Raw genomic sequence first — 17,269 nt, forward strand, 5'->3', positions numbered from 1 at the left:
TATCGTTATCGGCTACAAAATCACGTGCATTGTTTAACAATATTAATAATCAATATACATATTACTGAAATCATCGATGATTTGTTAATAGGGGGCCTATATGATAATGATACTACAACAGTCCAAACTGGATTGGGAACTTACGCATTTTCGATACTTAATATGGTAATATAACAGCGACAGCACCCTTCTTTAATCAAAGACCTATCAATGTATATTGATAGGTCTTTGCTTTAATGCACACGTGCGCATGTCTGAATCCGTATTTGTAAAATGTTTTCCCACAATTGAGGATCAAAAGTATTAAAATAGTGCCCATATTGAACTAAGGAATGCTTTATTGTAGCTAGCCGACTGCGACAATGTATTTGTAGATACTCTCAGAGTCAGATTCAGATGGCGAACGGCCGTCTTTAAAATGTGCATGGGTACCCTATGTTTTGGTGAGTTTTGAGTTGATACAAACAGTATACATGCACATAATTTCCAAGTCGGGCCGAAATCGGTCAAATATTAGCAATCACTCTGGAGATGCCAGCATCAGCCGACATCGATGATCAAGTCTTCAATTGTTGATAGAGACAGACAGGGTTATTTTTGAAAGCGTTGAGTTTTCTTCTCGGATATTTTTTTTTGGAATGAAATCCCATTTTCAAGGCAACATGATGTGCCGGAAGTGATGTTAATCTTAAAAATGAAAATATATGCATGAACATGTGAGAAATTATTTGTATGCTTAACTAGAAATTGTTTCCATATGACACGATGTCATTTTACAACAAGCTATGTACTTGTCACTGGACACAAAAAGAATGTTGTGTTACAGACATGTTATGTTTATGCAAGAATGAAATATGCCAAATAAATCGACGATGTGTGCGATGCGTGTAAATAGTTAATATGAGCCATTTTAACGGTTGCTTCACTTCTTGCATGTAACCTATTAAAAAACGTTTACGCGAGTAGTTTTGATTCCCGCAACACGTTGCCGTGATGTACCCGGTAATAATCATTTGAATGATTTTTTCCCGTTGTTCTATCTTGCACAATTGAATCAGGGCCGCATACGCTATCAAATAAATGTAATAAGCATATAGCACCATGCTCAGGACCTAAAAGCGATCCCCATGCAGGATTCGTGTACGTGACACGTTTTCTTCATATAATGATTTGCCAATTTCTTTTGAAATGTCATCATACGCCACGTAGTTTTCATATGGGCTGGACACAAACATTTACCGTTATATCAAAGATCTCTAAAGTATTTGTCAATTAACCAGTTTATGTATAGATCTCAGAGGCGTATCCAGAAAATGTACAGAGGGGGGCTCAACAGGGGAGGGTGCGGAAGGGGTGTCCCCTTCCGTCGACGATTTTTTTTTAATGGCACCTTGAAATGATGCGATTTCCTGCTATCTAATCAGCATTTTGCATGATAAAAGTGCATGTAAAACAAACAAGAACTTGAGTTCACACATCAAGTGTGACAGACACACGGACAGACAGACACACAGGGTAAATCAAATGTCTCTCAAACCACTTAAGTGGTGGGAGTCATTATCTTTATCCATAACTTTTTTAACAGAGTAAGATGAGTGGACCTCCTATTTAACCTTGTTGGATATCCTACTAGGTCAACTTAGGTACAACATTAAAATGTTTATGTCCATGTCCCTATGAATGGAAAGCAGGCACACAGCGGACAACCTGTCCTGACCCATTGATGATCTTAGTTTTGTCTTAACAAGTCCTTGGGCACTGATACTCCTTTCACACTCGCATGATGTAACAGGGAACACACATGGTATGGACAAAACAGTGTAAATGATGGGGTACAGCTGGGAATCACAATGTGCAACAGAGCCCTGAAGGGTAGTAGGTGGGTTGGGTACACCTTTCCACCTAGCCTGCCATATAAAGTGCAACTCAGCAGGGAGGGACTGAGGGGAAGGGAGATCATCAATGAACCATTCAAGGTCACTAGCACTGACAGGAGAGGCGCACATTTGTTCAGGTATAAACTTCAATTCCATGGCTGCCTTAGTCTGAAAATCACTGAATCGGGTGTCCATTTCGTTCACAAAAGTGTTAACAAAGGGAGTCGTTAGGTTTCTGTGTAGTTTAATTCGGGTGTTGCTGCCTCGATGTTGTCACGCTTTAAGAAAATGATTTAGTTTCATATAGCAAAGTAATTCTTCATTTTTGAGTCTTTTTTAATTTTAAAAAGTATGGATGAACATCAAAGCAGTTAGCCCGATTTGTAAAAAAAAAAAAAAAAAAAAAATGCCATTCATTAAGTGTGCAGTTGAATTTCACTGGCAATAACTTGTTACTCAAAAGGATTTTCACTCTAAAGAGCTAATACCAATTAAATTCATCAAAGAAATTACCGAAAAAATAATTATGATTGTCCATTGTGTTCGTCTAAACTCTTTAATTGCTACAATTTGAAATACTGTTTTTCACAAGTCTCATGCGGCAGCCATTTGTAAACATTTATCTATAGCTAAATGTATGGATGAATTTCATTAGTTGAATGTATCTTCTTCAGCCAATCAAATAGGGCAGTTTATTACTTACAGTCAATGAAGCGTGCACTTTAGCTGACGAAGGTTAGATCGTCTATACACATGCCTGGGGGCTAATCACACAAATCGACAGCTGTTTATGGCTTAATAAGGGACATATGACAGGAAATACACAAGTGGATTGAAACTGTATGGGGCTCATTTTTGTTAAAAATCGTGTCTAGCCAGCCAGCTGGGGGGGGCTTTAGCCCCCTAGCCCCCAACCTAAATACGCCTCTGGATCTTTGGTAATATCAATATTGAGAATATCGACACACTTGTATTCTGTGACCATGGCCTTTCGTCTGAGACAATTGTCTTATTTTCTGATCACGTGTATCAGTTTATTTGAAATCCAATCATTTACAATATTTTTAAAGTAATGGGCCATACACAACCATATGTAGTTTCACCTAGTTCTTCTTGAATGCTCTGAGCATTTATAAGTACAGCTCCGGAGGGTCAATAGCTGGGAGTTGGATAATTGCAACTATAGTTTCACCATATCCATATAAAACCCACAAACTTCCAAGTGCCGACTTTTACATTGACCTTTGTGTCAATGTAAAATGAATGTATCATTCTAGTCACGCGCACAGCAATTAAATCACTAGATCTATAGATGTTTATATCCTCCGCCATTCTTATTGCATGGAGACACAAAATTCAATCATATTTACTGTTACTGTTGGTCACACCAGAAGCCGAGACATGGTGTATATAAATATTTATTTAATATTTTTATAATTTAAATACACACATATAACATTTAACAGATAGTATCACAGTGAATTACACTTCTAGAAATACACGTTAAAACCTAATTGACTATCGGCATATCTGCTTACATGTACATTTATACTGCATCACCGTATACATGTATTTAATAAATTTATATATATAATTAAAAACATACTACATCGGAGGTGGATTTTGAACATATCTGCTTGCATTTAGTACATTACTACATCAGAGCTTTATGTTTAAAAAATGCAATTATTATCAATCTAACTGGCATAAGTCATGAGTTGATATATTACGGTTTGTGTGATGTAGTGCTTTATGTAACTCACACATATTCTATACTGGAGCATATAGCAACCTTTAAGTCTCATGACTTGTTATACAGCAGTGTGTATAACAAATAAGAATAAATACAGATTACATTACACAAAAACACATAATACTAGGGGTAAATGCAGCACAAAATGACTCCACATAATTTAAACAAAGAATAAATATTTATCTAACCATAAAAAGCAGAGCTACATGTCACAATAAAGGCTGACTAAAAAAAAACTTGTAAACAATTTAAATTGTCATTTTCATGTGCACTTGACAACAATAGTTTATACCATACTCACTTACACACCTTCTAAAGAATTACTTGAATAGCTTAAATCCTGCTCTGTTTTGGGAGTATATATCGTTCAGTGCTTAATTTATTTATATATTTTACTAAAACAAATGGCGTTATTTAAAAAAAAAAACAATCACGCAATCATAGTTTCAATGCAATTATATGTGCAGTTGTATGTGCAATGCACGGAAATAAGCCTCCTGGTAAAAAAGCAAGAATGGAAATAGGGCGATTACAATTCAAGTGTAATGCTTCACCAACTTCAATTAAAAGCATAGTAAAAAGCATAAATGGCAACATAAATATAAATGAATAAATATCACAGACAGGTTCAACAATAATATTCAATCAATCTACCATCTATATGCTGTATTAAAGTGCAGGCAATGGTATGGTCTAACATTAGGATTAAAATATTGAGCCCATAACTATCTAATAAAAAGAAATAAACATTAAAACGACCTTTTGGTATTTGTGAACACAGCACACATTGATTTACACAAACTCTCTTTGTGAAGAGTAAAAGCAATGTTCATAAATAGAAAATAACTGGTTACTGTTCTATAGTTTTTTAATACATCAGGTGACGTTAATATTTTATTTTTGGACAAGAGGCGAAAATGCCTTAGTACAAAATATACGGCAGTAACCTGTTTATCAGAACTCCACACAACCAGGCTTTAACAATTAATAAAGTATCATCGATATGATGCTGCATATTTAGTGGGAATTTATGTTTTGCAACGATTTACATGTTAATCATGACGTCATGAGACTTGTATTTATTATTTGTGAATATTTTTTTTTGCCTTTTTTGTCCAAAATATCATCTTGGTATCAAAGTGTTTGTTATGTTGATTCTCTTTTACCAAAAATGATGATTTTACAGTTGGTCCTGAAAAATATGATGTTCCTCTAAACATTGACTCATACAAATGCCTATTGACCTGTTATGAAAAATAAATCAGATAAAACAAATATCAGTGTGAATATATGATAAAGAATAGTGTATATTACCCAGAATAAGTAAAACTCAAACTCAATACTTAAACAGTTTGCATGGCAGTTTTCTTAACATAAAACACCTCATATTTCCAATGCTTCACATACAGAATGTGTTCCGTTTATTTTGACAGGCACATGTGACAATGTACAAACTCAACATAGTAACAAAATATAACTTTCTTTTAAATGTGAAGAAACAATATTATTTCACCATTTGACACGATTAAAATGTAAACTTTAAAAGATTAACAGGAACACGAATAATAAATGCTTGAAGTTATTGGCACTTCATCATGCTGCAACAATCTACTGGACGGCAAACAATAAACTGGACGGCATATAATCTGGCACTTCATTCATCGACATCATCACGCTGTCAGAACTGAATACAAAAAACACAAAAATCATTATGATTGGATTTTGGTTTTAAAATGTTATCTCCCTGTTTGCACACATCCAAATTCTCAAGAGATTTGTCAAAGAAAAAACAGCAGAACCCTACTGTGGTAATGTTTTTTGAGTAAGAACAAACAGCAGAACCCAACTGTGTTAATGTTGTCTGAGTAAGAACAAACAGCAGAACCCTACTGTGTTAATGTTGTCTGAGTAAGAACAAACAGCAGAACCCTACTGTGTTAATGTTGTCTGAGTAAGAACAAACAGCAGAACCCTACTGTGTTAATGTTGTCTGAGTAAGAACAAACAGCAGAACCCTACTGTGTTAATGTTGTCTGAGTAAGAACAAACAGCAGAACCCTACTGTGTTAATGTTGTCTGAGTAAGAACAAACAGCAGAACCCTACTGTGTTAATGTTGTCTGAGTAAGGACAAACAGCAGAACCCTACTGTGTTAATGTTGTCTGAGTAAGGACAAACAGCAGAACCCTACTGTGTTAATGTTGTCTGAGTAAGGACAAACAGCAGAACCCTACTGTGTTAATGTTGTCTGAGTAAGGACAAACAGCAGAACCCTACTGTGTTGATGTTGTCTGAGTAAGGACAAACAGCAGAACCCTACTGTGTTAATGTTGTCTGAGTAAGAACAAACAGCAGAACCCTACTGTGTTAATGTTGTCTATGTAAGAACAAACAGCAGAACCCTACTGTGTAAATGTTGTCTGAGTAAGAACAAACAGCAGAACCCTACTATGTTAATGTTGCCTGAGTAAGGACAAACAGCAGAACCCTACTGTGTTAATGTTGTCTGAATAAGAACAAACAGCAGAATCCTACTGTGTTCATGTTGTCTGAGTAAGAACAAACAGCAGAATCCTACTGTGTTCATGTTGTCTGAGTAAGAACAAACAGCAGAATCCTACTGTGTTCATGTTGTCTGAGTAAGGACAAACAGCAGAACCCTACTGTGTTAATGTTGTCTGAGTAAGAACAAACAGCAGAATCCTACTGTGTTCATGTTGTCTGAGTAAGAACAAACCGCAGAACCCTACTGTGTTCATGTTGTCTGAGTAAGAACAAACAGCAGAATCCTACTGTGTTCATGTTGTCTGAGTAAGAACAAACAGCAGAATCCTACTGTGTTCATGTTGTCTGAGTAAGAACAAACAGCAGAATCCTACTGTGTTAATGTTGTCTGAGTAAGGACAAACAGCAGAACCCTACTGTATTAACGTTGTCTTAGTAAGAACAAACAGCAGAATCCTACTGTGTTCATGTTGTCTGAGTAAGGACAAACAGCAGAACCCTACTGTGTTAATGTTGTCTGAGTAAGAACAAACAGCAGAATCCTACTGTGTTCATGTTGTCTGAGTAAGAACAAACCGCAGAACCCTACTGTGTTCATGTTGTCTGAGTAAGAACAAACAGCAGAACCCTACTGTGTTAACGTTGTCTAAGTAAGAACAAACAGCAGAATCCTACTGTGTTAATGTTGTCTGAGTAAGAACAAACAGCAGAACCCTACTGTGTTCTTGTTGTCTGAGTAAGAACAAACAGCAGAACCCTACTGTGTTCATGTTGTCTGAGTAAGAACAAACAGCAGAACCCTACTGTGTTAACGTTGTCTGAGTAAGAACAAACAGCAGAATCCTACTGTGTTCATGTTGTCTGCGTAAGAACAAACAGCAGAACCCTACTGTGTTAACGTTGTCTGAGTAAGAACAAACAGCAGAACCCTACTGTGTTAATGTTGTCTGAGTAAGGACAAACAGCAGAACCCTACTGTGTTAATGTTGTCTGAGTAAGAACAAACAGCAGAACCCTACTGTGTTAATGCTGTCTGAGTAAGGACAAACAGCAGAACCCTACTGTGTTAATGTTGTCTGAGTAAGAACAAACAGCAGAACCCTACTGTGTTAATGTTGTCTGAGTAAGAACAAACAGCAGAACCCTACTGTGTTAATGTTGTCTGAGTAAGAACAAACAGCAGAACCCTACTGTGTTAATGTTGTCTGAGTAAGAACAAACAGCAGAACCCTACTGTGTTAATGTTGTCTGAGTAAGGACAAACAGCAGAACCCTACTGTGTTAATGTTGTCTGAGTAAGGACAAACAGCAGAACCCTACTGTGTTAATGTTGTCTGAGTAAGAACAAACAGCAGAACCCTACTGTGTTAATGTTGTCTGAGTAAGGACAAACAGCAGAACCCTACTGTGTTAATGTTGTCTGAGTAAGAACAAACAGCAGAACCCTACTGTGTTAATGTTGTTTGAGTAAGAACAAACAGCAAAATCCTACTGTGTTAATGTTGTCTGAGTAAGAACAAACAGCAGAATCCTACTGTGTTCATGTTGTCTGAGTAAGAACAAACAGCAGAACCCTACTGTGTTAACGTTGTCTGAGTAAGAACAAACAGCAGAATCCTACTGTGTTAATGTTGTCTGAGTAAGAACAAACAGCAGAATCCTACTGTGTTCATGTTGTCTGAGTAAGAACAAACAGCAGAACCCTACTGTGTTAACGTTGTCTGAGTAAGAACAAACAGCAGAATCCTACTGTGTTAATGTTGTCTGAGTAAGGACAAACAGCAGAACCCTACTGTATTAACGTTGTCTGAGTAAGAACAAACAGCAGAACCCTACTGTGTTAATGTTGTCTGAGTAAGAACAAACAGCAGAACCCTACTGTGTTAACGTTGTCTGAGTAAGAACAAACAGCAGAATCCTACTGTGTTCATGTTGTCTAAGTAAGAACAAACAACAGAACCCTACTGTGTTAATGTTGTCTGAGTAAGGACAGGGCCTAATTATGAATTTCAAAGGAACAAAAAAGGAGGATCCAGATTTTTGCTTTCAATTAATTATGTAACCATAGCAACCATAATTTAAGTATGAGGAAAAAAAAACACTGAAATAATGCTACAATTCCCATAAGGTCCACTACCAACACTGTGAGTTTCATCAACCTAACTTTAGAATTTTTTCAGATATTGCATGATCCAGATTTCAGTCATTTATTTCTGTAATATGTCAACCACGATTTATGTCTGACAAAATTCTTAGAATAACATGCACCTTCCCCATATGGTCCTCAATCCACAAGCCAACTTTCATTAACCTACATGTACCTTAAGTACTTTTGAGTCATCCAATGTTCAAGATTTTTGGTTTCAAACATAACGGTAGTAATAACAATTTTGGTCTGGTAACAATGAAATAACATTCATACTCCCTATGTGATCATCTATCAACACGCTAAGTCTCATCCACCTAGCTAATTACATACTTTTTAATTATCCCAGGATCCTGATTATATTTTTTAATTATTTCTGTAATCATAGCAACCAATTTTTGTCTGATTCAAAAAGATATATTGCCCTGTATTCACATACAGAGTTTCATTAATCTTGATAAATTACTTTTTGAGGTAGCGCAGGATCAAGATTATATTTTTAATCATTTTTGGAAGCACAGCAACCACAATTTTTGTCTGACAAAAAACTTAAATAAAATTCATATTTCCAATATTGCCCTCTATCCACTTACAGATTTTCCTCAAACTAGCTTTAGTACTATTTGAGTAATTGCAGGATCCACATTTATCGGACGGACATACGGATTTGTCAGTAGTTAACATAGTGTCCCCTTAGGTGAAAATGTTAGAGAATTAATAGAATCATATCGTATTTTTGACAACTATAAATCATGAATACAGCTCACGAGGAATCTCATTAAAGTGCAGTAACTTACAGTCCCGTTCTGGGTAAAGACTCCTTGTGATCCTGTCAGCTGAACGTGACCTTGACCTTGGCCTCTGTGAGAGGTAACTATGGCGAGGAGGATAGATAGGGCTGGGCGACCTCTGACGATCCTGGAACACAAATACAACATCAAATGACTGATATGTAGTAATACATGTATAGAATTATTTGTCATACAGTGCAGAAATCCTATCCTACAGTTCATCAACACAAATGAGCAATGCCTTTCAATTCTGTTCCATAATGACAAGTTCTGATCCTCATCAAAAACAAAGGAAGCACAAATCATCAGGTGTGCAACATACCGGGGAAGGTACGAGACCTGCAGACCTGGAGCGTGCCCGACGTAGGGTGGGACTTGTGATATCTGCTGTCGTGACAAGCACCTGCGATAAGAATACGATCATAATACTTGATACAAGTCATATACAAACTTTAATTAATAATAAAACACACTGTGTTAACGTTGTCTGAGTAAGAACAAACAGCAGAATCCTACTGTGTTCATGTTGTCTAAGTAAGAACAAACAACAGAACCCTACTGTGTTAATGTTGTCTGAGTAAGGACAGGGCCTAATTATGAATTTCAAAGGAACAAAAAAGGAGGATCCAGATTTTTGCTTTCAATTAATTATGTAACCATAGCAACCATAATTTAAGTATGAGGAAAAAAAACACTGAAATAATGCTACAATTCCCATAAGGTCCACTACTAACACTGTGAGTTTCATCAACCTAACTTTAGAATTTTTTCAGATATTGCATGATCCAGATTTCAGTCATTTATTTCTGTAATATGTCAACCACGATTTATGTCTGACAAAATTCTTAAGGCACGTACCATGAAAATGTGAAACAAGAGAAAAATGCAGAAACCGCAGTAAAGCCTGATTTTTATATTGCCAATAAGTGTACATGCTAAGAAATATTTTAAAGAAAACTCCCAGAAACATTCCTGGCAACTTTGATTAAAAAACAACAGTAAGTTTCAGAGTGGATTAAAACATAATTGCTTTAATTTTATTATGAAATGGTTTACAAGTTAAATTTTTTTTTCGTTAAAGGATGCACAAACTTGTGTAATGTGTTATTTCACAACAAACTTTCTAAAGAAAACAGATAAGCTTTCCAGCTTACATCCTGCAGAGTGTTGAGCTTCTTTCTCAGACTCTCAATGGTGCCCTCTGACTGGAGTCTTGCCTGCTCCATCGCGTCTGCATGCCTCTGCATCTGCTGCTGGAGTTGTAGCTGGAATGCACACAAAGTCTATAGAGATAATACCATGGTTTAACAGTTGCAGCTGGAATATACACAGAGGCTTTAAAGATAATACCATGGTATTAGAATAGCAGCTGCAATACTAACACAGGCTTCAGAGATAATACCACAGTGTAAGAGTTGCAGTTGGAATACTCACACAGGCTTTTGAGATAATACCACAGAGTTAGATTTTCAGCTGGAATACTCACACAGGCTTTAGAGATAATATCATCGTGTTAGAATTGCAGCTTGAATACACACAGAGGCTTTAGAGATAAAACCATGGTGTAAGAGTTGCAGCTGGAATACACACAGAGGCTTTAGAGATAATACCACGGTGTAGGATGTGCGGCTGGAATACACACAGAGGCTTTTGAGAAAATACCATGTTGTAAGAGTTGCAGCTAGAATACAAAAAGAGGCTTTAGAAATAATACCACGGTGTAAGATTTGCAGCTGGAATACTAATGCCGGCTTTATAGATAATACCACAGTGTTAGAGTTGCAGCTGGAATTTTAACGCCAGCTTTAGTGATAATACCAGTGTTACAGTTGCAGCTGTAATACTAACACAGGCTTTACAGATAATGCCTGGCATACACAGGGGTTAAAGATAAAAGTTGCAGCTGGAATACACACAGAGGCTTTAGAGATAATACCACAGGGTTAGAGTTGCAGCTGGAATACACACAGAGGCTTTAGAGATGATACATGTACCACAGTTGAGGAGTTACAGCTTGAATACGCACACAGGCGTTTGAGATAATATCATATTGTTAGTGATACAGCTTTGAAACATAAAGAGGCTTTAGAGATACTATAAGTGGTAGAGCTGAAGATGAGAAAGAGGTGCAGGCTTTACAGATTCGACCATCATATTATCACTTCAGCAGTGAAATACAAACATGCTTAAAAGATACTACCACAATGCAAGAACTGAAGCTGTGAAAGAGACTCATGTTTTACAAAATACTACCACAGTGTTAAAGCTTTAGCTGTGAAACATGTACAGGCTTTACAGATTAAACTACAATGCTAGAACTGCTACAGTTAAACTCTTGCATGGCATGCTTTAATAGATACCACCATCATTTTAGAGTTTCAGCTGTGAAATAAGCACACTTTAATGATACAAATAAATAGATAGATATTCAGCTGTGAAACAAATACTTGCAATCGAGCTATAAGCACAGCGCTAAAGATGCAGCTTAGAAACATTGGGATATTCTATTAAATAATTGGAGCTCCAGCTATGAAATATAGATAGGATACAGATATTCTACAAAAGATTTGGAGCTCCAGCTATGAAATATATATATATATATATATATATATAGGCTTTAGATATTATACTAAAGGGAAAGAGTTGCAGCTATGAAATATAGATAGGCTTTATTAATAAAACCAAAAGGTTAAAAGTGGAGATGTGAAGTACACACTGAGTTATATTAATATATATACGCTTTGAAGAAAACACTATACAGATGTGAACACAAATGGCATTGATACAAAATTGAGGTTGATTGCCACTGGGAACACTGATCAGTATTAATGCCCAGTAAGAACTCACCCTGAGTGTCTCCTGCTCCTTAGAGAGCTTGTCTCTGAGTGCGATGTCTGACTTCCTCACCTCCTCGACCGGGTCTGACCGGTCAGATCGCATGTTCTCCTTGTCCTCTGAGAACCGGTCTGTAGTCTGAAACATGAACACCAGTCTATGAGGCTCTCTATACAGACATGCCGCAGAAAGATTGATCAACAGATAATTGAGTGCAATGATTGGCCATATTGAAATGATAATTATTGTGCAATATTAATATGAATTACAGTAGTGCAATATTAATATGAATTACAGTAATATCTAAACAACTAAAATAAATATATCACATTAAACAACATGACGCTGAATTAGAGACGAAAACATATGCTAATACAGAGCATTTTTACAATTTTCCAGGTAAATAGGTGTGAGGAAAATTTCTGACAAAAGAAAATAAAAGCTGAAAAACAACACTCTTTTTCAAAAACATATTTTAGTTGTTATTAGTTATCACAACGAACCCACAATGAAAACTTGCATTTGTGAAATTATATCAGAAATTTTCAAACTAGAGCTTTGTCACAGACGTGACGAATACCCCCATATGCCGCATTGACACAGAATATTTTTCATGTTGTCTTCACATAAAACAGCGGACACCATGCTCAATGTTTAAAACGCACTAAGTAACCCCGGAACCTAGTTTTTGACCCAGCATGGCCCATGTTCGAACTTTACCTACACATCATCTAGATACAACTTCTGACCAAGTTAGGTGAAGCCCGAATGAAAACTACTTGAATTAGAGAGCAGACACTTAATACGGACCGACCTACAGACAAGCTCACTCCTATATACCCCCTTAAACTTCGTTTGTGGGGGTATAATAATAATTTAATAATTTAGGCACATCAAGTGACACAGCATATTTTGAGTCAACAATTTTGTGGCACATATAAATAAGAAAATGTTTCAATTAGGTTGGTTCTAAAACAGACACAAAATCCATTTAGGCTTTCACAATGTGACAACACTGTTATTTCCTCCACAACAAGGTTAGGAACACCACCAAGAGCCATTGTACAACTCACTCTTCCAGTGCTTAACTGATCCACTACGGTTGAGTTACTATCTACAGTCAGAATGTCCAGAAATCCAAGGTCAAACGAGAGGTCACGTCTGTCTCTGGCGCTGTTCTCTCCAGCACTCTCAGGGGCACTGCTCAGAGCTTGCTGGTCAGTCAGAGTGGTCACCGTGGTGAGGGAGGACCCAGAGTCCCTGACAGGGGGGGAATGACCTTTACCTAACAACGGGGTCAGTGTGTTCATACCCTTGTTATCTTTCTGCTCCCTGTGAGTTGGGACTGGGGTGGTGACAGTTGATGTTAGGGTGGAGGAAGTATCAGTCAGGCTTAGACTTGTGTTAGTACCAGCCATAGCTGATGTGGCAGTGTCATGTTGTGTGACAGTTCTTGTCACTGGTTTGGTGGGACTATAGCCCTTATCAAGTGATTCTCTTGCGGTCTTTGCAGCCAGATCAGGCAATGACCTGATGTCTCGATCTCTGATCACCGGTAGCTGTCTGGAGCCATTGTGTGGAGGAGTTACAGTGCGCTCCCTGTGACGGGGAGGACTCCAACTTCTCTCTCTGACACGACCTTGACCTGACCTCTCCATGACCTCTTTGAAGGGCTTATTGTGTTCAGACCTGACCACAGCACCATAGGGTCTACCTGTCCTATTCTGGGTATAAAGAGGACTGGAGGACTCTTCACGTAGGCTAGACCTTGACCTAGATCTCACTGGGGAGCCCAGAGCTGGGGAACCAGTAATAGGGGAGCCGGACACAAGAAAACTCAAGTCTGGGCTACCTGCGGGCCACTCAAGGCTGTCTAACAGGTTAAATGAGGGATCATCAGGGTCAGAGACTTTGCTGTTAGTGAAAGGTAGGGTGTTAGATTCTCCAGGTTTAGATGGTAGGGTGTGGTAACGTGAACTTTTGGATGGTATGGTGTAGGGTTCTATATTAAGGTAATCTCTAAAACCTACAGCTGCTGATTGTGATGCAGTCGGTATAGACTGACATGTAGGCACCTGTCCTTTGTCATGAGATTTTGTTTTTGTACTGTCACGTGCATTAGACTGCTGAAACCAAGGAAAGAAACACAAGTTAACAGCTGATACTAAACTTTACATATAATAAATAACCCGTCCTTCAACCTACATAACTACTGTATTTCTCCCGTAACCAATTTTTCTAAGCTAATCTAGTAATGAGCATTATTTTCACAATAAGTATTATGAGGATCTTAAACATTCTTTAATATTAACACCTTAATATTACTCTGCTGGTAATATTTTAAAGAATGGAACTTTAAAAAAATAAAATACCAATACAATAAAATGACATTTAATTGTTTTACTTCAATTAATTTTTGCTTATTGATGGTTATCAATATCCCAAAACCATTTGGGTAAAATAGACAAAACAAATTCAGAGATAACATCAAGTCACATTTTTCTTTTTGTGCAAACTGAAACACAAAGATGGAACAACACAATAAAATGCTTAGAAATCAAGCTGGTGAAAGCATCAATATAGAAACATGGTGGGAACAGGTTGGTCAAATATATTTATCATCCTATAACAGTTAGACTAAATTTCAATATTATTTCCTATTTTTCACAGTTTTTTTTACAAGCTCTTATTATAGAAATGTATCACTACAGTGCATGGGATACTGGGCGTTCTGTTATCCATCACTCGGGGTAGGTTCTTGTATTTGAGCCTATATATGGGAAAATGGGGTTTATATCATGTAAGTAAAGTGTTGTGCGCAGGCTAATCAGAGACGACAATTTCCGCCTAAACTAGATTTCCCATAAGAAGAGACTTCCTTTTAACAAAAAATACCATAAAAGCAGAAAGATTAGTCTGGGTTGCACACGCTAATCTGGCACAACACTTTATGCTCATGCATTTAGCAAAGTTTTCCCAGAAAAAGCGAGGCTCATATATAAATTCTGTAAAACTATTGAAAATCATCAGAAAAAGTGGAGCAAATGGTTTATTTGCTATCTATATAAGATATTTCTAATTGACTATTTATATAACCAGACCAATAAGGCAGAACATCATACACACTAGTAGCCAAGGCAAAGCAGACAGTATAGATTCATCTGGGTAAATAAAGAACAAGAAGACATAGATCTAAACATCTAAAACTTTAACAATCTATAATACACAAACATCTAAAAATCTAGTATATGTGAAATAAACGCATATCTGAAACACAGGGACATCTACAAATCTAAATTACTATAACATTTATAAAGCTACAGGTTTGGGACATCTACAAAATATTTAAGATTATCTAGAGAACCTCAATAATTGATTGGTTGACATTGTCATGTGACTCATTTTCTGCACTCTGATTGGTCACATCAGACAAAGTAGCGTCCAACTGGTTGAAACTCTGTAAGCAATTAGTATGTGTGTTTAAAGAATCTATGGTGGTGACAAAAGGCAAACAATTACTTGGATGAAAAATATTATACTAAAGGTAAGTATAGCATAAGGCGTAATTACTATAGCTCAAAGCTAACAACTGCAATTAAATTGCATTAAGTCACAGCAAACAAAGTGTAGCAAATTCTACATGTGCATCAGTTAAGGGATATTCAAAGACACATAAAATTTATGTAATTGAATGTTATTAGTAGAAGGGATAACACTTGTAAATTGTGCAAAGTCATTAAGATGCACACAGTCCTAAGTTTAACATTCAGTACCAGGGGTTTTTTTTACTAAGAAAGTGACGCCGATATTCGGCGTCTTCCCCTACAAGAATTTTTCCCCTAAAACTACCATTTCCCCTTCAAAAATATAATTTTTCACCAAAATATAATATTTTACCCTCAAAGAAATGTTTTTTTCTTTTGGGAAGTCGACACTTATCCAATTTGTACCATGTACAACGATCTCGCTCTCTCTCTCTCTCTCTCTCTCTCTCTCTCTCTCTCTCTCTCTCTCTCTCTCTCTCTCTCTCTCTCTCTCTCTCTCTCCCGACGAACACTAAAATCTGGGAATCCCAGTGATTCTATATATAGCTCTTAAATTACGTCATGGAAACCGGGCAACTAATCGTATTATTCATGTGACTATTTTACTGGATTCCGGTCTTGCGCGAGAAGGGTGTTTCGTCAATTAATTACCAGAAACCAGTCGAATTTTCATCCGGGTTATGTGAAAGCCAAGATATAAACGTTAAAACAGAAAAAAGTCTCACAATTGGCGTTCATACACAAACAAAATAAAACGTTCGGACTCGGGAAATATTAATTGCGTTGACGCATTTTTTAAGAATGAATCACCAAAAACCGTTGAAACCCAGCAGGAGTCGGAGGTAAATGTAATCAACATCGATTAATACTGTCGCACCTTTCCCTTCCAATACTGTAGCAGATCTAGATCGTCAACCCATTCATCATGAAATTGAAATCACAATATTGACATCGTTCCCCGGCCCCAGTTGAAAACATTTCCCATTATTAGATCTACCCCTGCAACTTTATTTAGGCCTTTGACTTTAATATCATACTTGTTCATGTGTTTAAGAACAAAAAGGTCAGAGACATGCCTCTTTTTCTAAAAAAACAAACCCTGAAGTATGTAGGCGAGTTATAGACATTGAAATGAACAGTTTTTATTTTTTCCCCAAATATGTCTCTTTCGCGTTCGATTTTCCCCTTTTACCCAGCGTCCAGCGTCTTCCCCTTTTTCTAAAAAAAAACCCCTGAGTACAGTTTACAAGAATATGTCAATCTCAAAGATTATAATATTTAGCTGATCTTTTAAACCTCCAATTAAAAGTGTGAAAATGGAACGATTTTGACTACAAAAAATGACTAAAACATTCCAATCATTAACAAGAAATGTGTTTGTCAGAAACACAATGCCCCCTATTGCGCTGCTTTGAAGCCATAAATTTGACCTTTGACCTTGAAGGATGACCTTGACCTTTCACCACTCAAAATGTGCAGCTCCGTGAGATACACATGCATGCCAAATATCAAGTTGCTATCTTTAATATTTAAAAAGTTATGACCAAACTTTAACGAAGGTTAAAGTTTTAGGAAAGAAAAATACAATGATATTTGACCTTTGACCTTGAAGGATGACCTTGACCTTGACTTTTCCCCACTCAGAATGTGCAACTCCGTGAGATATACATTCATCCTAAATATGAAGTTGCTATCTTCAATATTGCAAAAGTTATCAAACTTTGTCCAAGGTTAAAGTTTTGGGACACACAATGAAGGGATGACAGACAGACAGACAGGCCCAAAACAATATACCCTCGATCTTTCGATCCGGGGCA

The 17,269-nt window shown here is 36.9% G+C and overlaps 1 protein-coding gene across 4 annotated transcripts in view; it reads right to left on the reverse strand.

Annotated features, from left to right (window-relative positions):
- Positions 1-3,282: 3,282 nt before the first annotated feature.
- Positions 3,283-17,269, reverse strand: part of LOC127843867 (centriolin-like) — a 176,184-nt gene continuing 162,197 nt past the window's right edge. For all 4 annotated transcript variants that reach the window (XM_052373747.1, XM_052373744.1, XM_052373745.1 and 1 more), the window contains 6 exons: positions 15,272-15,364; positions 11,920-12,045; positions 10,227-10,337; positions 9,395-9,475; positions 9,079-9,199; positions 3,283-5,314 (listed from right to left, as the gene is read on the reverse strand). In XM_052373747.1, coding sequence (XP_052229707.1) covers positions 5,301-5,314; positions 9,079-9,199; positions 9,395-9,475; positions 10,227-10,337; positions 11,920-12,045; positions 15,272-15,364 — 546 coding nt within the window. In that variant the 3' untranslated portion in view covers positions 3,283-5,300. The remainder of the gene's footprint in view (positions 5,315-9,078; positions 9,200-9,394; positions 9,476-10,226; positions 10,338-11,919; positions 12,046-15,271; positions 15,365-17,269) is intronic.

Source organism: Dreissena polymorpha, chromosome 9 (genome assembly GCF_020536995.1).
Source record: "Dreissena polymorpha isolate Duluth1 chromosome 9, UMN_Dpol_1.0, whole genome shotgun sequence".
Classification (NCBI taxonomy): domain Eukaryota; kingdom Metazoa; phylum Mollusca; class Bivalvia; order Myida; family Dreissenidae; genus Dreissena; species Dreissena polymorpha.